We start from the raw sequence: 27,995 nt of genomic DNA, 5'->3' as shown, positions 1-27,995 counted from the left end.
TGTTGTTAATATTAGACAGTAGTAAAAATTTTGTTAAAAATAGAATATAATTTTCAAGTTCTATTCTTAAAGGTTAAGAATTTAAACAGAACTTTAGTTTCTTCTGCCTGAATTAGATAAGAATTGTTCTATTGCTTGGCTTCTTTTTTTTCCTTAAGAGTTTCAGTTACATGTTATGACTTTGGATGCACTTTAGTTGTTATATATATAAGAAGCTTTCAATTCAAAGTATCCTTTTTGAAATTCAAAGTATCCTTTTTGAAGTTGACCACAGCTGACAAAATATACCTGAATTATCCTCTCATTATTGATCTTACATATAATTTACAGTTTTAGTGAAGTTTGGTATTTGATTTTACGGATAAATAACTGTGTTTTAAAGTAACTTTTTATGTATATTTTAGTCCTGTCAGCCCTCCAGTCGTGGATCTCCGAACCATCATGCAAATTGAAGAAAGTAGACAAAAATGTGGAGCTACACCAAAGACAAATTTAGGGTTGGTTAAAAACTCATAAAAAAAGGAAAAGACCTTATTGTTTTATAGTTCTGTCCTAAAGAATTGGAAAGACATACTAGACTCTGGTTTTCTGAATTTGATGTTAAATTCAGAAAGGTCTACTGGACATTTTTATATTTCTGTATTTGATGTTAAACTAAATTATAAACTCTTTTCTAGGTTTGTAGCCTTCCTAATATTTCTTAAAGCTATCCCAAAGATTGAGTTGGGTTGGTAGTCCAACTCATGTAGAATATGGTTTGTCAGAAATTTGCCTCTAAACTATCATAGTGGACTATTTCTGATGCAAGTGTGATGTAAATGTATTAGGAAGGCTCATTTAGTAACTATTTGATCATCGATAGTATAAGTTGATACTGTAATTCTTGAATCTTATGGCCATTTTGATCCAATAATGGTAAAATCACATCAAACAAACAATGCAGTTTAATTACCTGTAAACTCCATTAAACAGAAATTAATGCTAATTCATTTAATTTCTAGCAAAGTGATTTCTCATGGAGTTAAACTTTCTCAGAAGCAACGAAAAATGATTGCAATGACTACCAAAGAAAATAATTCAGGAACAATAAGCATGGAAACAGCTTTAACTGCTCCTTCAAAAACTCCGAAACCAGCAAATGCATGGTATGCTTTTAAGTTTTATTAAAATAAGCAGAGATCTGTGTGTTAGCTTTTAAGGTAGTTCTTAGCTTCTGGGTCACCTCCTACCTTTTCAAGTATTTCACTCTTCTCTTTGCTTTTAAGTTAAAAATTAGACCTTGAGAAGTAATTTTTTTGTTTTGATATGTGCAGCATGGTGTGTTTTCTTTCTTTTTTTTCTATTACAGTTTTCAAAATGTTTTGTATAGATAGTTTTTTCTTGGTATTCTATTTGGCATGTATTGCTAAAGTAATCTAAGGAAGGAGTCTTAAATTTGTTTCATTTGTTACAAGAAACTATATACCATAGAAAAATTGGATAAATGCAAACAGTTTTTTACCATCTTAATTTCTTCAGCTGTATACATAATGTACATCTTTGCAGTGTTATAGTCTTGTTTTTCATTGTCATTTTGTTTATTTTTTTGTTTCTTTATTTTGAGAGTGAATGAGGGGGGAGAGAGAGAAAGAATCCTGAGCAGGCTCCATGCTGTCAGTCCAGAGCCCAATGTGGAGCACTGTCTCACAAACTGTGAGATTATAACCTGAGCAGAAATCGAGTCAGATGCTTAACCTACTGAGCAGCCCAGGCACCCCTCATTGTCACCTTTATAAGCAGGAGTATTTATTTGCTGTTATGTAACTTTTCTCCATTACAGTTTACTGCAATTTGGAGATTAAGAGGAATAAGCTCCAAAGAGGTCAGATAGCAGTTTTGAGGTATATAAAATAGGTTGTACTTCCTGTGTCCCTTCTATCCTCCCTTTCTTTGTAGCTAATAATAACTAAAAAGCAATTTTAGAGAAATTACATGGATAGCATGAAGGGCACAAAGACCCACTGAACTCTCTTTTTTTCTCATAAGGATTGTAGAGGGTCTTGGAGGCTACGCTTTGTTGGAGGGAATCCTTTCATTGCTTGTAATGCCACATTTTCCTATTTGTAAGAGAATAGTTTTCCCAGTTGTAAATTATATTGAAGAGAGTTGCAGCTCATTTGGCGTGCCACCCAGGAGACTCAATCAGTGTCTCTCAGAGCCACTTATAGATCTAAAGCATGATCACAGAAAAGAAAAGTAAAGGAAGATGTGGGAAAACCCAAGTAAAAAAGAGGGTAAAATTTGAGAGAATAGGTTTAGTAGAATGTTTAAATTCATCAGTATTTGTGTGTACCTTCTATATATGAGACTATGTAGACTGATTTGGTCATCTTCTGTAAGGTTTGTGGGATAGCTGTTAGAACATTGAGTTGTGTTTTTTATAAGGAAAATTATGGAAGACGTCATGAGTGGCTCAGTTGTTTAAGTGTCCAACTTTGGCTCAGGTTATGATCTCATGGCTTGTGAGTTTGAGGCCTAAGTCAGGCCCTGTGCTGACAGCTCAGAGCCTGTAGCCTGCTTTGGATTCTGTCTCCCTCTCTCTCCGTTCCTTCCCCACTTGTTCTCTCTCTCCCTCCCTCTCTCTTAAAAAGTAAATAAATGTTAAGAAAAATATGGAAAAGACACAAAGTTCTAGCTTTCAAAATACTAAATATACTGTACTTTGAGAGAATTAACTAAAGCACATGAGAAAGTGTTGGGGTTAGTAATAAACTTTTAGCCATGCCATTAACCAGTTTTATGATTTAAAAACAAAAAGTAGGGGAGGATCCCAGGGAAGATGGCAGATTAGGAGGACTGTAAGCGTGCTTTGTCTCACAATAAAACAGATAACACACACATCATTTTAAATAACCCAGAAAATGATTCATACTACCAAGAGCAATCTATAGATTCAGTGCTGTCCGTAGCCAAATAACAAGGGCATTTTTCATAGAACTAGAACAGATAATCCTAAAATTTGTATGAAATCACAAAATAACCTGAAGAGCCCAAGTAATCTTGAGAAACAAGATTGAGAACAAAGCTGGAGGTATCACACTCCCATATTTCAAAGTATTACAAAGCTATAATAGTCAAAACAGGCATGGTACTGGCACAAAAACAGACACATAGATCAATGGAGCAGCATACAGAGTCCACAAATAAACCCATGCTTATATGATCAATTATTCTTTGACAAGAACATATAAAAGGAAACAAACACATTTTCTCAACAAATGGTGTTGGGAAAACTGAGCCATTTTCTTATACCATATCCAAAAAAATAAACTGAAAATGCATGAAAGATTTAAATTTAAGGCCAGAAACCATAAAACTACTAGAAGAAAATGTAGGTGGTAAGCTCTTAGACATTAGTCTGAACAACAAAATGAAAAGACAGCCTACTAATTCAGAGATACTTGAAAATATGATTGATATAAGATTACTATAAAAAAAATATAAAGAATTGCTACAACTCCATATCAAAAACAAAACAATGGGTTGAGGACCCAAATAGGCATTTTCCCAAAGAAGACATACAGAGAGTTATCTAATAGAGACATGAAAAGATGTTCAACATGACCAACCATCTGAGAAATGCAAATCGAAACCACAATGAGAGAACACCACACATCTGTCAGAATGGCAGTTGTCAAAAAAGATGGTAAGTGTTGAAGAAGATGTGTTGACAATGGAACGCTCACGCACTGTTGGTGGAATGCAAAATGGAGATTTCCCACAAAATTAAAAATAGAGCCTCCATATGGTGCTGCAGTTCCATTCCTGGGTACTTAACTGAGGAGATGAAGACACTAATTGGAAAAGATAAATATAGAATCCTGTGTTGTTTGCAGCAATCTTTTTAATAGCCACAATATAGATATAACTAAGTACCATCGACGGATAAAGATGCATTATGTATGTGTGTATATATATACATAATGGAATATAAGCCATAAAAAGAATGAAATCTTGGCATTTGCAACAAAATGGATGGACCTAGAAGGTATTAATTATGTTGGGTGAAATAAGAGAAAGACAAATACTGTATGATTTCCCTTATATATAGAATCTAAAAAACAAATGAACAAAACAAATAGACTCATCCATGCAAAGGACAGTCTGGTGGTTGCCAGATGGGAGAAGGGGAAAGGGATTAAAAAGTCAGAGTAACACACTTACAGTCATAAAATAAATAAGACACATAGATACAATGTACAGTATAGGAAATATAGTTAATAATATGTAACAATTTTGCTGCCAGATAGTAGCTAGATCATTTCACCTTGTACATAAACATTGAGTCATTATGTTGTACACCTGAAACTAATATAATGTATGTCAACCATACTTTAATAAAATTTAAAAATACAGACTAATCAATAGTTTTATGTATCTTTGAATACCAAGTAAATTTAATTATAATTTTATTCTGAGTTATTATCAAAGTGAATTTTAAAATTAATCATTTATGCACTTTTAATGGCTTGAAGCTATATTTTTGGTATCTGAAGGATCTTTTAATTCATGTCTGCTAAGTTCTGAATATATGTACTTTGTACTCATTATACAGTGGGCTGACATAACTTAGTAAAACATAGGTATTAAGTTATATGTGTCAAATATAAAAATCAAATAAGCATATAAAATATATACATATGCTTTGTTATGGACATTTTATAAGTTAATGGAACTAATAAAATATTCGTTAGAAATTTTAAGAACATTTATAAAATGGTTGTTTAGTATTCATGAATTTTGATCCATGTTTAGTATAAATGGAAATAACCATTATTTGATTGTAGAATACTTTTTACACAGAGGGCGCAAATATATGTAGTATATGTTGGAAGAAACTAAAAATGAAATAGATTTGTTTTCCTGAGCGTATCCCATGTAAGTGTTTGTCTAATGAATTTGGTCGAATTTAAACTTTACTGTGCTATGAATAAATTAGAAAATGAAGCTTAGCATTTTAATCTGATATACAGATTGTATTTATAAAGTATATTCAGTACTGTAGTGATATAAATTTTTAAAGTTATTTCTCAAAAGTGTATCATCCTCATCCAGAAGAATCCTCTTAACAAGATTTTTTTTCCTTAGAAAGATGTTTTATGCTATGTTTTTATCTTAAGGTTAAGGTACAACTTAGCACATCACAAATTTGCCCTGTAAGTCTGCTTGTGATTATGGGAAGGATTTTAACTAGTTTGTTGACAGATTCATTCACCTAGTTTATATGACTCATAGTACATAGCTGTACTCCTGTTGTCTAGTTAGGTGTGGCAATATTATGTATTCAAGATAACTGATTTCTTGCATTAGAATAAGTTCTGATTAGCTGAATTTAAATCTAATGTGCAAACACCAAATGTATATGGGAGTTGGCTAGTTTTCATTATCAACTGTTTTACTTGGAGAAATAATACATGTCTCACCAGTCATCTTGAGTGGAAGAATTCAGTCTTTGTGGCCTGGCTTGATATATGAATATAAATTCTTCTAAATTCCATATAGAGGTAACCCATAAATTATAAACTAATTTCAATATTTAACTTTTTAGAGCTGAAAATTTACTTATTAACGCAAAAATTTCAAGACTGCTGTAGCTGAGAAACAAAATCTTGATTAATGTTTTATGTAGCTGTAAGTGTTTACAAATGCTTTTTCATAAAGTTACTATGGCTGCTAAGATGACAAGTAGCCAGAGTCTGGGTTAGGAAAGCAGAATCATAGGAAATCAGACACTGTTTCAAATTATGGCATCCTCTGTGGAAAGAATAGAACTCATTTAAAGAGGTCTGGGTAAGTCATTTTTTAGGTAACCATTGAGCATGATTAATGAACATGTGAGTTTAAGATACTTTGTAAGCACTGTTACTTATGTTTATTCCTAAGGAGATATTATTAGTAGCTTTTAAAAAATTTTTTCAGAGTTTTTAAAAAGTATATATATCATTTATATCTTGGAGTCCCTAAATTACTGCTAGGATGAATCTGATAACTTGTGCTTTTTAGATCATTATGAAATTTCTGTATTTAGAAACATGAATTACTTACAGGAACATTCAGTGGATTCTTGGGCAAGAATATTTGCCAGTAGTGTTCCCAAATCACTAATGTTACACTGTACTTTACACCATAGTTACCTTGTTTGTCAATGGAAACTGTTAGGTATGTGTGCTTTGGGGAAGAAGAAGGAGTTGATAAAGAAGTGGGGAATGATTTCTTTTGTATATGTATTTAACTTTTTATGTTTTGTGTATGTATGTGCTTTGGGAAATTTTTTTGGTCAAATCATAAGTAAGTTCCTTTTGAAGAGATATTTTTACATGGATACTTCAGTATATCATGTTTCTGATACACATCTATAAGGAAGATTTCTCCAGTGTGATTTAAGGTTTTACTTAGAGCAAGCAACTTCTAAATGTGGACACAAGAGTATAGTGATTAAGGTTCGGTTCTGGAGTGAGTCTTGCTTGCATTTAAATCATGTATCTGTTACTTGCTAGCAATGTAAACTTCCCTTGTTCATAAAGAGTTAAAAATCGTACCTATTTCACAGGAGTATTACAAAGCTGAAACTAAGTCAAAGCATGAAACACTTAGGATACCATATTCAATAATATCTAATCAAATATGTTAATATTTTAATAAATTATAACTTAATTTGTAATATGGTCATAATATGTATTAAGTTTTTGGTGAACTTTTTTCTTAGAAAAATCTTATGTGAGACATTTTGTCTTATCTTTTATTGAGCAAATAGATATTTGGTAAAAAATTTTAGTTTTGTTATAAATGGATGTGTAGCTCATATGATAGCAAAACAAAGTGTCTGTCATCAGTGTCTGTGTTATCTTTGGCATTTTATAAGTATTGTCTTGATTTCTTACAGAAGGCAATGGTAGACTAGATGGCAAAGGATGAGTTCTGTGATCATTAAGAACTGGTTCTGCTTTATCTCTGGTGCTGCCTGAACTTTAGTTATTCTCTTCTTTTAAACATAGGAGATGATAAAAATACATCTCTTTCAGGTTTGTTATTTTAAGAATTAAATGACAGGATGCGTGTTAAAGTGTTTTACAAGTATAATTTGGTAATTAGGTCAGATTTGGGTACAAATGAGCTATTCAGACCAGATACGGGATTTTAGAAGTCTTGCTTTTATATGGGATACCTCAAATACTTTATGAACTTGATTTAGGTATGGATTTTAAGGTTTCTTCGAAGTATAAATTTAACTTTTTTGGGAATTACCTGGTTAGCATTTGTGTTCACTTATTAACATGGCCACTTTGTTTTCTGAGAAAAGAAAATAGAAAAAAAAATTAAGTTAGGCCTGGAAGTTGTTTACATTATTATTGCTGAGAATTTTGACTATCTAATGTTAAGGATTCTGAAAATGATGCCTAGCACATGGTGTAGATCTTGTGTACAAAATAACTAATAAGTAAGGGTTATCCTTTTAATTTTTCTCATACTTTAGAAAGAAAGAAACTAAGCCTATTATAGCGGATTATATTTCTTCATGTCAGAACTTCTTTGTTTCTCATTCTTCTTTTTCTCTTACAACACAGTCAGTTTTGTTAAATGCTATGAAAATTATGAATAGTAAGACTTACATAGCATTTCTCTGTATCAGGGACTATTTTAAGTATTTTTCCATAAATTAACATTTGATTCTCAAAACATCCACTAATGATGATGGATATGGTATTAGTATCCTTGTGTTATTGATGAGGAAACTGAAGCACAAAGGTTAACTTCTGAAGGTCAGAGCCAAAATTTGAACCCAGGCAGTCTAGCAACAGAGCCTGTGTGCCTAGCCTATTATTCTGCAAATTGTTTTTGTATTGATTGTAAAATAAACCCTTGATTATTAAGAGATTCTGTATCATAAAAATCTGAGTATGAGATCTTTGAAAGTTCATTTGGTCTGTATAAATGATTAAATTTTGCCTGCTTTTTGTTGAATATTATTCTAAATACATTCTACTTTTAATTAATTATAAAGTATTACACCTATAATGGGTGTGATTAATTTTGTGTATTTAGGTCAACTTAATTTTTATTTCCTCTATTTTATTCATGTAAAATTAGGTTTATATTTTAAATAACTTTAAACATATACACTTAAAAAATGCACTTGTGCACTCAGCATTCAAATCAAGAAGGAACATTACCAGCATCTAAGTCTCATCTGTGGCCTTCCCAGCCACCAACCCACCAACATTTTTATCATCTATTCTCCTGACTTTTCTTTCCATAGATTTTCTTTTAATATATAGAAATAGAATTGTGTTCCTTTGTTCAACATTATATTTATGAGTCTCATATTTTTATGAGTACTAATACCCATTGTGTAAATATTCATTCCATTTTTGTTAGCATTTGAATATCTTCATTTTTTTACTATTAGGATTGGTCCTGTTATAGATGTTCTAGTTCATGTCTTTGGTATATGTATATTTGCATTTCTGTTGGATATATAACTAGGAATAACGGGCCATAGGATATGCATATGTTCATTTTTAGTGAATATTACAAAACATTTTCATCAATGGTATATGAGTTGTGCTTTCCCCACCTCTTTATAAAAACTTGGAATTTTCCAACTTTATTTTAGTTATTTGGGAAGGAGTGCAGATTTTCTTTTCAATTATGTTCTTTTTTAAAATAACATTATCAATGTATAATTTAAATACAGTAAATGCACTAATTTTGTATATAGGAGTTGTGACAAATGTATATACATCTGTAAATTTGCCACCCCAGTGGAAATTTTAAAAATATGTCCATCATCCCAGTACCTTTTCTTAGTCTCTATCCTCCACCCATGCCACCACTGATGAAATTTCTGTCCCTCTTAGTAGTTGCCTGCTCTCATACTTTATATAAATGGTATGTAACTACAGTATGTTCTGATTTCCTTCATTCAGTTTAAAGTTTTGGAGATGCATCCATGTTGTTGCATGTTTCCTTAATCTCTTTCTTTTTTGTTGAGAAATAATGGGTTTCCATTTTGTTTTTATGAAAAAAAAAAGTTATATCCAAATCTTAATAGACCTGTGTTTTTATTTCTCTTGGATAAATACTTAGGAGTGAAATGAATGTTAGACTTTATCAAAAGACCACTAGGTGTTCCAGAATGGTCATATTTTACATTTCTGCCAGCAGTATGTGAGAGTTCCTGTTGTTCTATCCAACAGGTCCTATCCAAGTGTCCTATCCAACACTTAGTACACTTAATCTTTTTAACATTTGCTACTCTAGTAGGTGTGGTTTATTTTACACTTAACAGGGCTTATTGGCCATTTTTATATCTTTGGGATGCATGTTCAGATCTTTGCCTTAAATTGGGCTATTTTCTTAATTCTTTTATATTTTGGAAGTAGGACCTATGTTAGATATAGATGTTCTGTGAATATTTTCTTCCACTCTGTAGTTTAGGTTTTAATTTTCCTAACATTGTCTTTTGAGGAAAAGTTCTGCATTTTGATAAAATGCATTGCATCAGTTTTTTGTAAAATTTTTATTTTATGTTAGGGCTTTTTGTGTCTTTGACTAAGGTTACAAAAGTTGTTTTTGTTTTGATCTGGATGTTTAATAAGTTTAGCTTTTATGATTGGGTTTATGATTCCAATTTTTTTTCTTTTTTCTTCTTCAAATTTATTTCTATATATAGGGTGAGATAGAGGCCAAGGTTTGTTTTGGTTTTTTACCCTCACCAGGTATCTAGTTGTTCCAGCACAATTTGTTGAAAAGATTGTCCTCTCCTCATTTTTTGTTGGCACTTTTGCTGGAATTCAGTTGACCATATATGTGTCAGTCTACTTCTGGACTCTGTTAAGTTCCATTTGACCTACATGTATATCCTTATGCCCATATCATACTGACTTGATAATGATAGTTTTTGTAAATATTGAAATCAGATAGTATAATTTCTCTGGCTTTTTTTTAATACAAAATTATTTTTTCTAATTTAAATTTTTCAATGTTTATATAAATCTTAGATTAACTTAGCTTATCAAAAATGTCTACTGGTATTTTGTAGGCATTGTTTTGAGTTTGTAGATGAATTGGAGTGACAATTTATGATATTGAGTCTCCCAATCATGAACATGTAATATCTTTATATCTTCCTTAGTTTCTCTTAGCAATATTTTGTAGTCTTCAGTGTATAGATCATGCCTATCTGTGGTTTGTCAGTTTTATCCCTAAATATATGTCATATTTCAGATCATAGGACTTTTAGTAGGATTTTTCTTTTTTATCCTGTGTTAGACAAACTTGCATTCCTGGGGGGAAAAGAACCCTCACTTGGTCATTGTTTATTATTATTTTTTTAATAAATTGCTGGGCATTACCATTATCCCTGAAAGTTTTCTTCAAAAAGTTCTTTTTCATCCTGGTACCTTCTCCATATTAATGTCAACCACTGTGGTGATTTTTCTTTTTTGACCACAGATTAGTTTTGCCCATTCTAGAAGTTTACATGATGAGAATGAAACAAAATGTACTTTTTTCTGTCTGGCTTCTTTCAGCATGTTTTTCAGATTTATCTAGATTGTGTGAACCACTAATTTATTCCTTTTTATATTACTCAGTAGTATTCTAGGTGTGAATGTACCATATTTGTATTTATTCCAATTGATGGACACCTGGACTATTTACAGTTTTTGGCTATTGTGAATAAAGCTGCTGTTAACATTCTTGTTTAGGCCTTTTTTATAGACATACATTTTCATTTCTCGTAGATAAATACTAGGGAGAGTTGCTGGATTATACAGAAGATACATGTTTACTTACTAAGAAATTGCCATACCTTTTCCCACAGCACTGCGGTGCCATCTCTTCTCCTACCCACAATGTATCAGAGTGCTGGTTATTTCATGTTCTTGCCAGCATTTAGTATTGTCCATTAATTTTACCCATTCTGGTGGGTGTGTGGCAGCTTTCATTGAGGCTTTCTGTTTCCCTGGTGAGTACTGAGCCTTTTTATGTGCTTATTCATTATTAGCATACTTTCTTTGTGAAGTGTTTATTCAGATCCTTTTTGCTTCCCTTTTGAAACTACCTTGTCTTTTATTATGTGTTTTTAAGTTTTGAGTTCCAGTAATTCTTTGTATGGCCTGGATACAAGTCATTTATCACATATGTGTTTTGCAAATGTTTTCTGTTTTCTTAATATCTTCTGATGAGAAGAAGTTTTAATTTTCATTAAGCCTAATTCATCATTTCTTTACTTAATGTTTACTCCTATATAAGTCCTAAGAAACCTTTGCCTACCATCAAGTCAGTCTTTTGTTTTCTTCTAGGATACTTAGCTTTTTACATTAGCTATATAATCCATCTTGAATTAATTTGGGGATATGGTGTGAGATAAAGATAAAGGTTTCTTTTAGAAACCATTCATTACTATGGATAATGACTTTTACTACTGAATTGCTTTGGGAATTTAATTATTGCAAGTAGAAGGACTGTATATGTGAGGTTCTATATGTGAGTTCTCTTCTTTTCCATTCATCTGTTTGTTAATCCTATGTCAGTACCACTCTGTCTTGATTACTGTGATTTGTTTTATCTTCTTCCAGTTTTGTATTTCTTTAAGAATACTTTGACTAATCTAGGGTTTTTTTTGCATTCTTATATAAATTTTAGAATAAATTTGTCAATTCTACAATAAAAAAGGGATTATTCAATTTTTAAAAATAGGATAGGACTATATTTTTTATTTCCTATTTTTGTTATCTTTTATAAATTGTTTTTTCAAAGTATTGTCCATTTTATGTAAGTTGTCAAATTTATTTGCACAAAGTTACTTAAAATCTTTACCATCTTTTTAATTCCAGTAGTATCGTGTATTAGTCTATTGCTTTGTAACAAATTATCCCTAAACAATGATTTAAAACAACCATTGTTTATTGTCTCATAGTTCCTTTGGGTCAGGAATCTGGATATAGCTTCACAGAGTTACTGCTTATGGGTGCCCCTGGCTCAAGTCTCCCACATTGCTGCCATTAGAGTTCAACGAGGACTGTAATCATTTCAGAGCCTGACTTGGGAAAGGATCCTTGTCCAGGTTCACTCCTATGGATATAGAAAACTGGATTGATAATTTTCTTTTCCTACTTTCATCATATTAAAGATGTTGTTCCATAATGTCTTAGCTTTTATTGCTTCTGAGTGTTTTCATACTGGATTGTATTTCTGTGGATACGTTCTTTCAAGCTTTTCTTTTGATCTTTGTTTGGTTTTTAGCAATTTGCTCATTACGTGCCTGAGTATGTTTTGGTTTTCTTTAGATCTTCTTTGGGGTTTGCTAAAATTCTTCAATCTTTGATTTAGATCTTCCACCAGATTTGGGGAATGCTTGGGCATTGTCTTTTTGAATATTTGTGTCTTACATATTTCTAACCTCCCCTTCTGGGACTCCCAGTTCTATTTGTGGCAGACCTTTGGTATCTAAGTCACCATGCTGGAACTTTTTTCAGTCTTCCCTCTGTTTAGATTCAAAATTTTGTATTGGTTTATCTTTAATTTTATTGACTTCTTTTTCCATTTGGCTGTTACCTCCATCATGAATTTTGTTTTTTAAATATTGAATTAAAAGTTCCTAAATTTCTATTTTATTTTTCATAGTTTTTCTCTAGGCTTATTCTTTGATTCTGTGCATTTTTTAATTGTTGACTTAGGCATAGTTATAATACTTGTTTTTAATATCATTTCAACATCTGGGTTATCTTCAAAGTTCTGGGTTTTTTTTTTTTTGATCACATCATTTTGATTAGTTCGCAACTGACAGCAAGAACCCAACATTGCATTAAAAGCTAATTATATAATACCATTGTAAGATTTTTGGTGTATATTTTCCTGATTCCCCACTTGTGATTTCTAGCACTGACCTCTTAAAAAATGAATGCTTTTAACATGATCTTTTGTCTTTTGCAGGGCATCTTCTCTACATTCAGTTTCATCTAAGTCATTCCCGGATTTCTTAGAAGAAAAAAAATCTATGACTGGCCATAGTTCAGGAGATCCTGTCAAAAAAGTTTGTTTTAAAGAAATAGAAAATTCCCAGGCTCCTAAAGTTGAAAGGTAGTAAGTTAAAAAAGTTACATATTTTCTACCTTAAAAAATTCTATGGTAGTTTTACATTCTCAAATAATCTTTAAAAATTTATCATGCAGACTTTTACACATTCTTTTACATTGAAAATTAACATGTCTTTTTTTTTTTGAAGCTTTATTTTGGTAGAATTGTCTTACAGTATGCTTATATATATTTAAAGTATATAATTTGATGTTTAGGCATATGTATGTACCTGTGAAACCATCACTAGCTACACTCAAAAGAGTGAATTGAACCATCGTTTTCAGAAGTTTCCTCATGCCCCTCTGTGGTTTCTTCTTCCCTGTTCCATTTTGCTCTCTAGGCAGCTACTAACCTGCTTGTGTCAGTATAGAACACCTTGTGAATTCTAGGTTTATATCTATAGGATCATTCAATATATAGATGGTCAATAGTTCATTCCATTTTATTGCTGAGTAGTATTTCATTGTGTAGGTATAAAACAGTTTGTTCATTCGCATCTGTTGATGGACTTTTGGTTGTTTCCAGGTTTTTTTTCTAGCTAATTTTGATACAAGTTTTTAAGGTCCAGTGGATTTTAAAAGAGGTTTCTAAATGCCTACATGGAACATGAAAATCTAAACATAATTTAAAAGCAATTTTCTAAAATAGTAGCTTCTCTGCCATGGTATGTAAATTCTGTTAATCATTGTACAAAGAGGAACATTCTTAGAGCATTAGATAGTCCAGTGTTGGAAGAAAGAACTGTGTTTCAAGTTGGTTGACTAAATGGAATTTTTTTTTATTTCTGCTAATATGACATCTCTCAAAGATTTTAATCCCTAAAGTTTTAGACAAAACAAAAATATAATTTAAAATGTCAGCCGTGACTAGATTAATATTGTTTTACATAATGATAAACCTTTTTTCACTATTTAAGCCTTTTTCCCCTAAAGCCTTTTTTAAAATGAGATCTTATGTCCAATTCTAATGTTATCAAATTTCTCTGAATCAAGAAGAGGAGTGTGAGGACCGTACTAGTTTAATCTCATCATATCTGCCTTGCAAGCAGCTCCTGAAGAACTTTCAAAGTCTTCTAGCAACATTGGGAACTACTGGTTTAGATGTAGTTTATATTGTAACTGACTGCCTTATTATAGATAATGTATATTTGGGACCAAAGATCATGAGCCATTGATTTACAATATGGAAAACCAGAGATTAGAAAGAATCTGAAGAAATCATTTGCTCTCTCTTTCCCTATCTTTATGAAAACTTTTATTAGTAGAACATGATTTTAAAATAAAAAATTGTAACTCTAACATTTAAAACAGATAAACCTTTTATATACTTAGGAAAAAGTGAGAATATTAAGGCTGGTTTGTTAGGGTCATAATATACAACTGGGTGTGATGTAAGACATTTAGTCTTAAAATTGACAAATATTTAATGACTTATCTGCTCTCTATCAGACATTATTCTAGGTACTAGAGTTAGTGATAAAATTAACATAGCCTCTACCTATATAGAACACAGTCCAAAACGGTAGAAAAACAGTTAAGTGTAGAAAGCATAATGAAAAAGTGTATTAGTCTCAACATTTGTATTTTAATTATCTAATATTAAGAAAATTCTGACTAAAATAAGTAGTTTATAATGATTTATGTTATAATGATTTAAAAAATCAACCTAGATTCTTTAAGAGCACAGTTCTCATTTAAACAAAGATGTCAGAAGAAATTTTATTCTTGATATAAGAATGAATGAACCTGACAGTAGAAATGAACATGCCAATGATCTTCAGTGTATTTGAAGTATTTGTATATTTTTTATTAGTTTCAAAATGTATTTCATTAAAAATACCAGCAAACATTTGTTGAACATTTTATGATACACTGAAAATGACTGAACCTATTCAGTATTTATAAGTTGTTTTCTTAAAGATGTTGAAGGAAGGACATTTTAGTCTCTTAAGTATTAAGTTCTCACAGTAAAAATGATGTTTATTTTCAACTTAATTTGAATGCTGTTGTGCATATACACACACATTTGTTTATATATTTCATAAATGTGTATATTATGTACAGATTCTAAACAAATGTTTTAAATCATTATTTATACATCTCTCATGTTTTTTCAATCCCCAATTTTTTTTAAATTAGCTTTTGTTGTACTCAGTAATGATCCTGTATCACAATACTTTTAAAAACTGAATATAGTCATTTTTTTAAATAATAATAAAAACCCCATAAATACCATTGGTTTTTGTAAGTTATGCGATGTGTAGACCCACTCTTAAATACAAAGACATGGAGTCGCCTGGCTAGCTCAGTTGGTAGAGCATGAGACTCCTAAATAGAAAGACATATAACTTCCTTATTTTCTTAATATGAAACACTTGCACTGGGGAGTTTTGTTGTGTTTTTTTTTTTCCTATGGAAGGTTAGTATTATACCTGTGCTGGTATCTTAATTCCTTTCTATTTCAGAAGCCTTAAGCTACTAATTATTCCTTTCTTTTCTTGTGGATATTCAGCCTTTTCCTTTTAGATAGATACATCCCATCTGGTTTTGAGTATGCTCAGATCTTTCTCATGTGGTGTGGATGAGGTAATCAATCCCTCAGTCATCTCCCACACTTCCTTCTTACAGTTGTCCTATCATTACAGTCCCTTACTCCCTTCACAGCCAGATTTCTCAAAAGAGCTGTCAGCTCCCAATCACTTCTTAATCCAGTCTGGCTTCCAGTCCCATTACTAAACTGAAACAGTTGAGGCGAAGTTCAGCAGTGACCTCCATATTGCCAAAACCATGAACTTCTTATATGACTCATTCTACTTTAAGTTCAATTACAGGTCATCTTTTCATTTCACTTTATATTCTTTTTACACTATTTCATGAGCTTCTATCTTCAGTTATCAGCTGTACACTAAAGATTCAAAAATTTTATCACCTGCCCACAACTGTCATCTGAGCTTCAGACTTACTCAACTGTCTTCTTGATATCTCCATCTTACTTAGATGTTCAGAAGTACCTTAACTTTATGCCCAAAACCAATGTTTTTCTCATATCCCTTTCATAAAATCAAACAAAAAATAACAGAAGAAACAAATCAACCCCTTCCCTAATTTTTCTTCCAAAATTTTCCCGATTTTTTTTCTTGATTTACCCAAAAATAATGAGAATATGACTATATTTATTGTAGCATTTTTTTTTACAATAGCCAGGATATGGAAGCAACATACATGTCTATTGATAGATTAATGGATAAAGGTGTGTGTGTGTGTGTATGTATGTGTGTGTATATATATGTGTATATATATACACATGTATGTGTGTGTGTATATATATATATGTATGTGTGCATATATATATATATATACATATATATATATATAATGGAATATTAGCCATAAAGAAAAATGAGATCTTGCCATTTGTGACAATATAAATGGACCTAGAGAGTACTATGCTAAGTGAAATAAGTCAGAGAAAGACAAATACCATATCATTTCATTTATAAGCAGAATCTAAGAAAGCAAAAGAAACAAGCAAAAACAAAGACATAAATACAAAGAATGGATTGGTGGTTGCCAGAGGGGAGAGGGTTGGGAGGATGGGCAAAATAGATGAAGGGGACTAAGAGGTATAAACTTGGAGTTATTAAAATAAATAAGCCATGGGGATGAAAAGTATAGCATAGGGAATATAGCCAATAGTATGTAATAATGTTTTATGATGACAGGTGGTGACTACACTTACTGTGGTTAAGCATAGCATAATGTAGAATTGTTGAATTACAATTGTTCACCTAAAGCTCGTATGACATTGTCAATTCTATTTCAATTAAAAAATGCATATATGAAGTCCAGTTCTTCATGAGAAGAATGGAATATTTTATGGTTAGTTGGAAACAAAAAGGTATATCAAATACTTAGCTTAAAATTAAGATAAAAGTTCTCTCAAAGCCCATTCTTCCTGAGTTTTCTTCCTTGGTAAATGGTATTTGCAGGTCTTTAACATTCAGTTTCCCTGACCAATATCGGGTCTACCATTAGGACATGCCAGTTTTAGCTCTTAAATATTTTTCTCTCATTCAGATTACTTTGATCTTTCACTTGGGCCACCTGAGTAGCCTCCTAACTGGTCTTGCCATGGCCTTTCTTCTACTCCTCCAATTTATTGAGCCAGTATGTTCTTTCCTGAAATGCAGGGTGAAAGCTAAAATTTTTATATGGCCTTTAAGGCTTACATAATCTGGCTCCTGCCAATCTCTTACCTTTCTCCTTTTGACATCTCTGTATTCTAGTTATCTTCTCAAATGCCATTTAATTCTGGCCACTTGCCTACCATTTGACTAGTTGACTCTTATTCTTTCAGTCTCTATTCAGTCATAGTCTTGGGAGAAGTCAGACTTCCTTTACTGGGTCGGTTTTCTATGATATGTTCCCATAGCATTTCTTACTCATCACACTTTCCACAGTTCTTATTAGTGTGATTCATTGTTTAATGATTTCAACTACAAGCAATGTTTTTGTATCCAACTATATGTTCAATGAAAGCATAGGAGAAGGGAGTCATTTCAGTGAGAGAAGATTGATCTCTGTTCCTCACTGAAGTACCAATGCTTAGAATATTTTCTATCATGTAGTAGGTGCTCAGTGAGAACAAGATTAATAAATGAGGTAAAATTATAGCTATTTCAAGTAACATGTTTCTAATGAGGGAGTTATATGCCTTAGGTCTATAAATTGTAAGATATGAACATTAAACTCATTTTTTGTAAAAATTTTACATTTTGAATATTAACCCTATAGATTGAAATTTTCTTGTTTTAAGCCTTTATTTGTGATAGAACTCTAAAAATATTGAGGATCTGTGGTTTCATAGTTGATCACTAGAGTGTGCTATAACACCAGGGCTCTTACTTGTGAAAAGTGGCAGCTGCTGTTACACTGGTTTGGAAATTGTAAAGGAGAATAGAACAGTGTTATGCCATCCATAGCTTGACTGTTTGGTAAGTGGAAGTTAATGTTTTAAATAGCTATAAGGTATCACTGAGCACTGTATTATCTGATCACTGAAAAGTAAAATAGCTTTCATTTTTTAATTTCATCACAGAATGTGTAATCATAAGGGAGCTTTTAAAAAAGGAAATAAAGCAGATAAAGTAAAATATTAATTCACTTAATTATCTATGCACTACATTTTGCTAGCCTCTATTGTGTGTGTGTGTGTGTGTGTGTGTGTGTGTGTGTGTATATATATATATATATATATATATATATATATACGCACACACAAGTGTTATACGCAGGCCTAGTCCCTTAAATGTGTTTGAAATCTAGTTGGTAAGTCTACATAGGCACACATGGAAGTTAAAAGTCAGAAATGAAAATGGAATACAGTGTAACAATATGAAGTCACCAGTCAATATATGATTTAAGTGACAGATGAGTGGTTCAGAAAAGGGGGGAAAATGGCCATGGGCTGGAGATGTATTTAGTTCATAAACACTTCTTTTTTCAGTGCCAAATGTTTGATCATTATATGTATGGCCATATGAATAGAATTAGAAAAATATTGATCTGCATTGCCACAAGCTTTTGAACATAGGATGGGGTTTTTTAAAGAAGAGAGGAGAAAGGGTAGTTTAAATAGAGGAAATAATGATTGTAGCAAGAAGACAGAAATGCTGTGATCCTTCAGGGAATCTGCGTGGCAGGGATGATGGAACTCATCTTAGGAAATTCCTCAAATCATACATTCTTGTTTCAATTGTAGAAAATATGATTTTTTTTCTCCAGTGCTAGGGAAATCCAGGAATGGCAATGTTATTTGGGGATTTTAAAATGCAGAAAAGAGGGGTTTGTGTTTGTGTTTATTGTTGTGTGTTCCTTTGCATTTTCATTCATTTTCCTTTCACTTAAACATCCCTTTTTGTAATTCTGGGCAGAAACTGATCTCATGTTTCTTATTAGTAAGGAAAACTAGTTATAAGATAAAAATTGTTATATCAGCTCTAAACTTACATAAAAATGTTTAAGCTAATACAGAATTTTTTAAACTGAGTAAGAAATAATTATTCTCAAAGTCTAAATTTGGCAAGATTAACGTTTTTTGGTTTGAACAAAAATCTCTGATTTTGTTTTAACCAGCCTTTCAATGTTGCTTTTATTTTCAGAAGGCTAAATTTTATTCAGATGGTCTATTGCGATGCTGTTTGGCAAATACCTAAAGCTTAATAATGTTGTGTTTATTATCTGGAAGCTTAGCATGTTTTGATTTTTTTTTTTAATCAGAGCTCTATTTAATAGTTTTGTTTCATTCTAAGGTGAAATTTTCATGGACTTTTAGTTGTTTGGGTAAATTTAGAACTAATGAGATTATCCATTGAAAAATTATTAACGGAAAGACTTCTGAGATTACCATCTTATAAAACATATTTGAGTTTCAGTCTAACACAATAGCCCTCTGTGAACCTCTCCTGAACCAGTTTTATCACATATAAAATGAGAACAATAATGCCTGTCATATAGGTTTATTATAGGGTTTATATCTAATAATGTATATAGAAGTACTCCATAAATTATAAAATCTGTTATACAGGTGAGTTGTTATACTTGAGCTCTGATTTATTTACCTTTGATTTAATAAGGCCTGTATAAGATTCTTTAGTCCTGATACTCCATTTGTTTTGGCCAGTATCATAGCATTTTCACAGACAGCTTGTAGCTGCTGCTTCTTACTTAAATGATAATTGATTCCATAATATTTTTCCATTTCTTTGCAAGTGTTAAACACTTTTAGCTGACCCCTAGACACCTGAGGGATTTTTGAGCACCACTTGAGTTACTATCTGTGTTTACTCCATGCCCTGCTTCACTGCCCCTAGAAGGCCTCTAATCTCCAGTCTTGGACTGACTTTAGGACCTCCCCGCACCCCCCAGGACCTTTCAAGGAGCTTATCCACGGGAGTTTGCATTTCAGTCTGTACGTTAGCTCTTTGCTCCGTTAGAATGCAGGTCCCATTATTTTGTAGTTATTGTGGTCCAGGTTCCCATCATCTCACAGCGCTTATCCGAACAGCTTTCTAGCTCGTCTCCCCGCTTCATTTTTCTCCTAGTCTTACTTCATTTCGGAGACTTCTCTTATTTTGGATGTCGTAGGTCAAGCATCCAGTAGATTTCAGGTCCTATAGCTTAAAACTTAGACCTGGTAATTATATTTTCATTTCATTTTGCATTTCAGTACCTAACATCTAGAAGAAAAAAGTGATCAGTAATTCAAACAAATAAGGAACTTAAAAAAAACCTGCTTTATCTCATACTTAAAATCCTTTAGCTTTCTGATTCAGTTATTTATTCCTTAATTGTATTTTTACAAACAGCTGTGTTCCAGGTGTTCTGCTGGACAAGGAAATACAAACATAAGTGAGGCATGGTGCTGTACCTCAAGAGACTAGTCTGGCAGTTAAGACAGACATGTAAACAATAATAACACAGTGTGTAAAGTTCTGTAATAGTAGATAAAGTGCTGTAGAAGTTGAGAAAAGGTTATATTTTAGCCAATCCTTAAATAATAAGACATATGTAGTGGAATGTATTCCAAACTAAGGGGAATAATAGAAAAAAAGCATTTGTGATAATGGAATACGTACTGTACTCTGAGTAAAAAACACCTGCTTTCAGTTCTGTCTCTGCTGCCTACTCAACCTGTGAATCAGGCAGTTATATAGTATTCTTTGAGTCTGAGTTTCCTAATCAGTGTAATGGAATAATACCTGCTGCTTTCTTTATAGAGCATTGCAAAGATTAAACGAGATAATGTATAAGAAAATACTCTCAGTAAATTTATTTGCCCACACTTCAGGTCTGAATATTTTACCTTTCAGTACATTTTGTACTCTGGTGCTACTGGTTCAATATTTCCCTTTTAATCTCTTCCAAACTCTTAATCCTGCCATTCTATTTTTTTGGAAAGAACAACCTACCTTTACTTGAGCCACCAGAATCTTTTACCATTCCACGTATCTGTACTGCCAAAAACCTTCAGTGCCACCTTCCTCAGCTTTAATGCCATTTCCTTAGTGAAGACAACAGTATCCATAGCATATCAATTTCTCCTGTGAATCCATACTACTTAGTGCATATTGGTACAGGTATCAATTGTTTTATCTCACATTCTGTTATCGTTGTTTAAATAGATTTTTAAATCTCTCCTCCCAGAGATTTTTGAGGGGAGGGAATGAGTTTTAACCAGTCTGAGTTTCAGCACCATATTGCTACACATACCCAATAACTGCGTAAACAGATCAAGACATCAATATTTTAGGCCCTGTTTACTCATTCTCTGACATTATTTTAAATCTGTCTAGGCCTAAATTTGCTCATTCTTGAAAGAGAGCATTTGATAACTCCAGATAACCTCCGGGTACCTTTCTAGCCATAAAATTACAGTTAGGCCAGTCTCTATAGGACCTTTCAGTTTTTCCCTTATGAGAATACTTTTTACCCCCTTATCCTATACCCCTTTATTGTCTTCTCCATGAAGCCCTCTCAAACAACCAAATCTTTTTTTTTTCAAAAATTTTTTTTCATGTTTATATATTTTTGAGAGAGATAGAACATGAGTAGGGGAGGGGCAGAGGGAGAGGGAGACACAGCATCTGAAGCAGGCTCCAGGCTCTGAGCTGTCTGCACAGAGCCCAACGCAGGGCTTGAACTCATCAACCATGAGATCATGACCTGGGCTGAAGTCAGACGCTTGCGTATTTTGAAACTTAGTGCTAATTTTTCACTTTTATTCATAAACTATTATTAATGTAAGACTTTATTTACAAAGTTTTCTGCATTTCCTAATGTACATTTGATAACAGTAAATGGTCTATATGAATATTATAAAAATAGGCCATTTCTTGCAAGATCATCCTCTTTGGTATTTTATACACAAGATTTTATGGCTATAGTTTTTTGTTTTTTACTTATAATTCTAAAGGGAAGTCTGACTCCACACATTAACTTGTATCCTGACTCAGGGACTTGTAATTCTCCCTCTGTATTTATATTAACAGTTTTGCTAATATTACTAGAGGTTTTAATCTCCAGTTTTGGCATTTGTTTTGCAGATGTTCCACTCATGGTACCCCAGGACCAGAAGGCAACCATATTTCAGATTTAACACTTCTAGATAGTCCCAAGGCTAATTGATTAGCTTTGGAGCCTCCAAAGCTCGGTTGTTGCTTAGCACTGAAAGATAATATTAAGAAATTGGGAACAGTATGATACTGAATAGAAAGTATTATCTCACTGCTGTCTGCTCCACAGTTTGAGTTACCTTTCTGTTTAGTGGTATTGTCTGCTCCATCTCACCTATTGGTGTTTTCTAAAGTTATCTCTGCAGCACTGAACCAAATTAAGTATTAGCTTTCCTTTATTCTGTTTCTCACCTTACCATTTTACAAAGAGAATGCAAAAGCTTCTAAGTCCCCTTATATTGTAGGTCTTTGGGGAAAAAATGTTGAAGAGTATTTGAGAGGATATATTATATGCAAAAATTTGGAAAGATGAATGAAAACTCATTGTTACTCTCCTCTCAGTCCCTGGCTGTCGTCTTCATTGACTGCTCCGTCAATGGTAGCCCCAGTCACTTTTGCATCTATAGTAGAAGAAGAACTACAGCAGGAAGCAGCTCTTATCAGAAGCCGAGAAAAACCCTTGGCTTTGATTCAGGTAAGTAAGTTGCCTATAATGGACTTAATCTAGGGAAGTACTACATTACATATCGTCCACATTTCTTAAGAAAATTATGTTTGTTTTCATTGCAAAGAGGCATATAATTGTCACATTTAAATGTAAACATAAAACTAAACTGAGGCACTCAATGAGTATCAATTGAAGTATTCAGGATAATTCATTTAAAACTAATTATCACAAGCTCAATTTTTTAGCACTGTGGACTATTTTAGTTTTTAAGTGATTGTTAACGAACTTAGCAGTATCTAGTTCTACACCCCGCTTCTGTATCAGTAAATGTTCTTAGGTTGTAAGCTGCAGATACCAACTTTGGCAAACTTAAGGAAAAGAGTAACTATTAGAGGGTTATTAAAATTCCACAGACTTAGTTGAAAGACTAGAGAGCCATACTTAGAAACAGATAAGATTCATAGTTGCCCCAGAGAGCTTAGAAGCAGGAGTTAGAAAACTTGTATAGTATCTCACTGAAGTTACTGGATTGAATGGATTCCAACAACTATTTTCAGGTTTGGTGGTTTTTTTCTTTCTGCTCAAAATTAAAATTGAAGGGAGGGTGAGTACCTGATTATTTTTCTTCAGGCCTTAATCCTTCTGCTTGCCATGGGGATAGCAGGATACCTAATTTTGCTGCATTCTATTCACAGATAGTGGTACTTTCACAATAGGAAATTGGAAAGCTAATATAATCCTCCTAAAAAAATAAAGTAGGTCTTTTTTGTCTACCCTTCTTTCAGATTGAGGAACACGCGATACAAGATTTGTTGGTTTTCTATGAGGCATTTGGCAACCCTGATGAGTTTGTCATTGTTGAAAGGACACCACAGGGACCACTAGCAGTACCTATGTGGAATAAGCATGGATGCTAATTTGCTGTGGAGTTGAAATGCATTTTTTCATAAATCATGATTATAATAAAGAAAGGCTGTGGAAGGAGCTCTTACAAATTTGGTAACATCATTGTAGATAGAATAAGAAAGGATCTAATTTCTTTACTGAAGTTTAGGTATTTAATGTTTGTATGATTTTAAAAATGCCACAGAATTGTGATTTTAGTACTTTTTATGTAAAAATGTGTGAGGAGAAATTTACTGGTTAAGATTAGTAGAATTATTTCTTCTGAACAGTCTTAAAAGGGAAATACGAGTGATTGAAGTGTGAAATACAAGAGTGAGGCATTAAAAATAAGTTTTCATTTGAGAATTTGGGATAAATAAATAAGTAGCTTTGCCAAATACCTGTTGTCACTCTTCTTTCTTATGGGATATTGATGAGCTTAAAGTAGGAGCATCAGCCGTTATTTCTGATCCATTAATGGCCAAAAATTTGTGTTCACTACAGTAGTTGTTTCTATTCTTGTGCCTTTTTTGATCATGCTTTTAATGTTCTAGGTCTATTTAAAGCTCAAATGCCATACTTTTTCAATTTGTAAGCACATTCTGCTTTAGACTATGGAGTCCAGTGAAAAGAGTATGAATACTATTCTGAAACTTAATCCAAGATAATGGTTCCTTTTTAAAATTTGGAGCCGTTATGGATTGTTTTTTGGTGGGGAGGGGAAACCTTATGAAATCCTGATTGTGAGAGAAACAGTTTCTCAAAACGTTAAAATTTCCAAAATAAATATTAATTATACATTCAATAATTGAATAGTTTTGAAGACCCTTTATAATATTATATAATCAGAAGTTCTCTGAGCCTGAGTTATATGAATAGATATAAATATTGTTTTCTTTACAGTTTGTTCTTTGTTTTTGAGTGGTTAAAGTTTTTAAAAGCAAATGTTAAATGTGTGCTCTAGTAAAGTAGACAGGTTGGGAAAGTTAATGTTCTAGTTTTTGAAACATAATCCTAGGGGGACATTTTGGCAGGTCTCTGCTGTAATTCAGTTGATGGAAATATGACTGCAACTAACTTAATACTTGCGCTCTACCTAAAACAGTAAATTTGTAAGCAAATGTGCAATAAAAAATAATCTTGATCTATTTTACTGCTGATGTGTCTTTGATATCTTATACTATATTGTCATCTACCATCTAATTAATTATTCTACCTGATATACTGTAGCTGTTAATTGTTTAAGTTGATGTGTATTCATCCCTTCACTGCTTAAAATAAGACAGTTTTCCTAAGATGCATCTGTGAAAAGTTTTATATTATGTTTGACTACATTTAAAAAAATGGATTTTATAATATATTATTGAAGCTGCAGTAAAGATGCCTTCTGAAGTAATGGATTTATTTCATTCAAGCTCGTTATTGGCATCTTTAACATTTAAAGATGCTATAAAATAACGGACTTCATGATGTACTCCACAGTGCCTAGGAAGCACCCTAAAGGATCTTTGTTGGATGGGATGTAAAGGAGGGACAAAGCTGACAAGTCGGTGAAGCTTTAGGCCTTTACAAACCTCCATCAGAGCGTTGGACGGTATGACCCATTTTATATTGTAAGGTATCATATAAAATTTCATTGGGAAAAAAAAGTTCTTTTTGCTAGTAAAATGAAAGACAAGCACTGCTATGCACTACCACTCTTTGTAAAGTAGTAACCTAATACTTTACCACCAAAAAGCCTAAAAAAGTGATAGGTTTTCCCCCCCCTAAATTATTATTCTACCTGTAAAAATTCTTTAGTTCCTTGACCTTAAGACCAATAGAAGTGCAGAAAATCTAGAAATTGACAATTTAAAGGGTCTGGGGGATGGAGAGATTTTAAGATGGACCAAAACAATCCTAGAACTCTTTAACCTGGAAAGGTGAGGTTACATGGAAGTGGGGGTATAAAATAGGAATATCCTGAAAACTTGCTGAGTTGACAAATCTACCAATCAAGTAATGTCAAGTATTTTGACAAAATACTAGGATTCAGGACCTCTCAAAATTCAAAAGAGATGGCTTTTAAAACAAATTTAAGACTTTCCTACTTTTTATTATATAGAAATGACAGGGACAGTTGAGAATTATTGCTAGTTAATATCTAAGTTGGTTCTATAACTCTTTTGGAGGTTGGGGTATATGTGTTTGCTTAGGATAAGGGTGTTAATAGCTGTTTCATAAAATTTTAGATCTGAAGAAGGCTAATAGACTAACCTTGCAGATTCTCTTCATTTGATAAATTGAAGAAAATGAATTCCAGAGAAAGTGACTAATGAGAATGAGGTCTTCTTTCAGTCCAATTCCCCTATCGCTGTTCCTCTTAGAAATTGCTAATTATCTGTAATAATTAAACCAAGACTGAGAAAATATAAAAAAGCACTTGTAAAGATAAATGTAACCCAGAAGCTTTCCAGAATTGTCAGTTTACAAGATGTTTTCAGAAGAAACTACAACAGCCTCTACCAAGGAATTGGGACAAGTGATTCAAGATTTACGGTAATGCTATGTGTATCTTTTTTGCCTGAAGTGATGCTGAGTTGTATAAGATATCCAGAACAACCTGGTCTTTCTATACACATGACCATCAAAATACATCTTAGACGTGTATTCTATTTTCTTAAAGTCATCTCTCTACTCAGCTAGCATTTCACTTGTGTCAGAACTGAAGTTTTGACACCCCTAGACTTCCAGATCTTTTCTTCTTAGTCATTTGGGCTGAACTCTTGGATTCTGCTTTATCTCCTTCCCCATTTGACCCCTACACTTATCAGTTTTCCAACTCCTATTGATTCTGTCTCTATAATAATCTTTTATTTAATCTGTCTCTGTAATAATCTTTCATTTAATGTTTTCCATTTCATTCTTAATACTACTATTGCATTTTATGTCCTTTTATCTTTCCAAAAATTCTCAAAACTTTTGGTCTCAGGACCAAAGGTTTATCCTGATAAAAATTATTGAGAACTCCAGAGAACTTTTGTTTCCATATCTTACATCTATTTGTATTTAATGCATTCCAAGTTAGGACTGTAAGAATTCAATTCCTTTAAAAATCATATGCCATCATGCTAACATAAATGACATTTTAATGAGAATATCTTATAGAACAAAATTAGTAAGGAGATTGGAATAATTTTCTATTTTTGTATATAAAAATATATAACTTGGTATTTCAGGTTTAGGTCTTTGCTGCCTGGTTTGATAGAGGACTCCTAGATTCTCATGTCTGTTTCTGCATTCAATCTGTTGCAGTGTCACTTGTCATATAGCATCTGGAAACTTGAGAGAGACAGAAAAAGGCAAATGACATGTTATGAAAATCATTTTGATCTAACACCTGAAAGGTTGAGAATGTGGTTAAGAACCACTGCTTTAAACTTTAGCTGCGTCTGCCTCGTCCAACCCAATAGACTTACGAATCCCCAACTAATAGCTCCAAAGCATAGTTCTTGTTTCTGCTTTGAAAACCTAAGTTATTCCCTCTACGGTTTTAATAAGTAAATTCATACTTTCTCGGTTTGGCCTTACAGTGACTTTTCTTCCCATCTCTACATGTGGTGGTAAAGCCAAACTTGACCATATTTCTCCCAAATAGATTCTTCTTTTGTTCATGCAGATCTCTGCCTAAATTTTTGTTTTCTTCATCTATTGAAATTCTCTTTATCCATGATTAAGGCAACCCAAATTCTATTTCTTCATAAACTTTTTCTTGTGTTTTTCTCCCTATACTCCTCCAAAAGAAAAACAAAACATAGTATATACATGGATCAACTGTGTTCCCATTTCCTTTTAACACCTTATACTTTTTAGGGTGTTTGCAATATTTTGCCATTATTTTTGTTTTTCTATTAGTCTTAATCTTTAAACTACTTATACTTTGAAGGCACAGACTAGGCATTCTTTTCTTTCTTTTATGTATTTTAATTAAAATGTTGAGCCATAACACAGGTAAGTACACACAAAAATATTTAGCTCAGTGATTTACCAGTAGATCAAGAATTGGACTTATGACAGCGCCTCAAAAGAGGCACTGGGTTTGATTTACTAATACTTCATTGAGGATCTTTGTTTCTATAATTTATGAGGGATATTGGTCTGTGGTTTTCATTTCTTTTATTATCTTTTTCTGGCTTATAATCCATTTTATAATGGCCTCATAGAATGAGTTGAGAAGTATTTCTTCCTCTGTTTTCTCAAACTGTTTATAAATCATGGATATTATTTCTTATTTAAATATTTGCTAGAATTAACAAGTGAAGTTATCAG

At 32.5% G+C, this 27,995-nt stretch overlaps 1 protein-coding gene across 6 annotated transcripts in view; it reads left to right on the top strand.

Annotated features, from left to right (window-relative positions):
• IBTK (inhibitor of Bruton tyrosine kinase) overlaps positions 1-24,840 on the top strand; it is a 91,900-nt gene extending 67,060 nt beyond the window's left edge. For 4 of the 6 annotated variants that reach the window (XM_029943638.1, XM_029943639.1, XM_029943636.1 and 1 more), the window contains 5 exons: positions 405-497; positions 1,002-1,145; positions 12,979-13,128; positions 22,697-22,829; positions 23,588-24,840. In XM_029943638.1, the coding sequence (XP_029799498.1) occupies positions 405-497; positions 1,002-1,145; positions 12,979-13,128; positions 22,697-22,829; positions 23,588-23,719 (652 nt within the window). In that variant the 3' untranslated portion in view covers positions 23,720-24,840. Of the gene's footprint in view, positions 1-404; positions 498-1,001; positions 1,146-12,978; positions 13,129-22,696; positions 22,830-23,561 lie in introns of all 6 variants that reach the window. The other 2 variants (XM_029943637.1, XM_029943635.1) reach the window with 2 other exon arrangements.
• The last annotated feature ends 3,155 nt before the right edge of the window (positions 24,841-27,995 follow it).

The sequence above is a fragment of the Suricata suricatta genome, chromosome 7 (genome assembly GCF_006229205.1).
Source record: "Suricata suricatta isolate VVHF042 chromosome 7, meerkat_22Aug2017_6uvM2_HiC, whole genome shotgun sequence".
In the NCBI taxonomy this organism is placed as follows: Eukaryota; Metazoa; Chordata; class Mammalia; order Carnivora; family Herpestidae; genus Suricata; species Suricata suricatta.
This window is presented reverse-complemented; position numbering and strand designations above follow the sequence as displayed.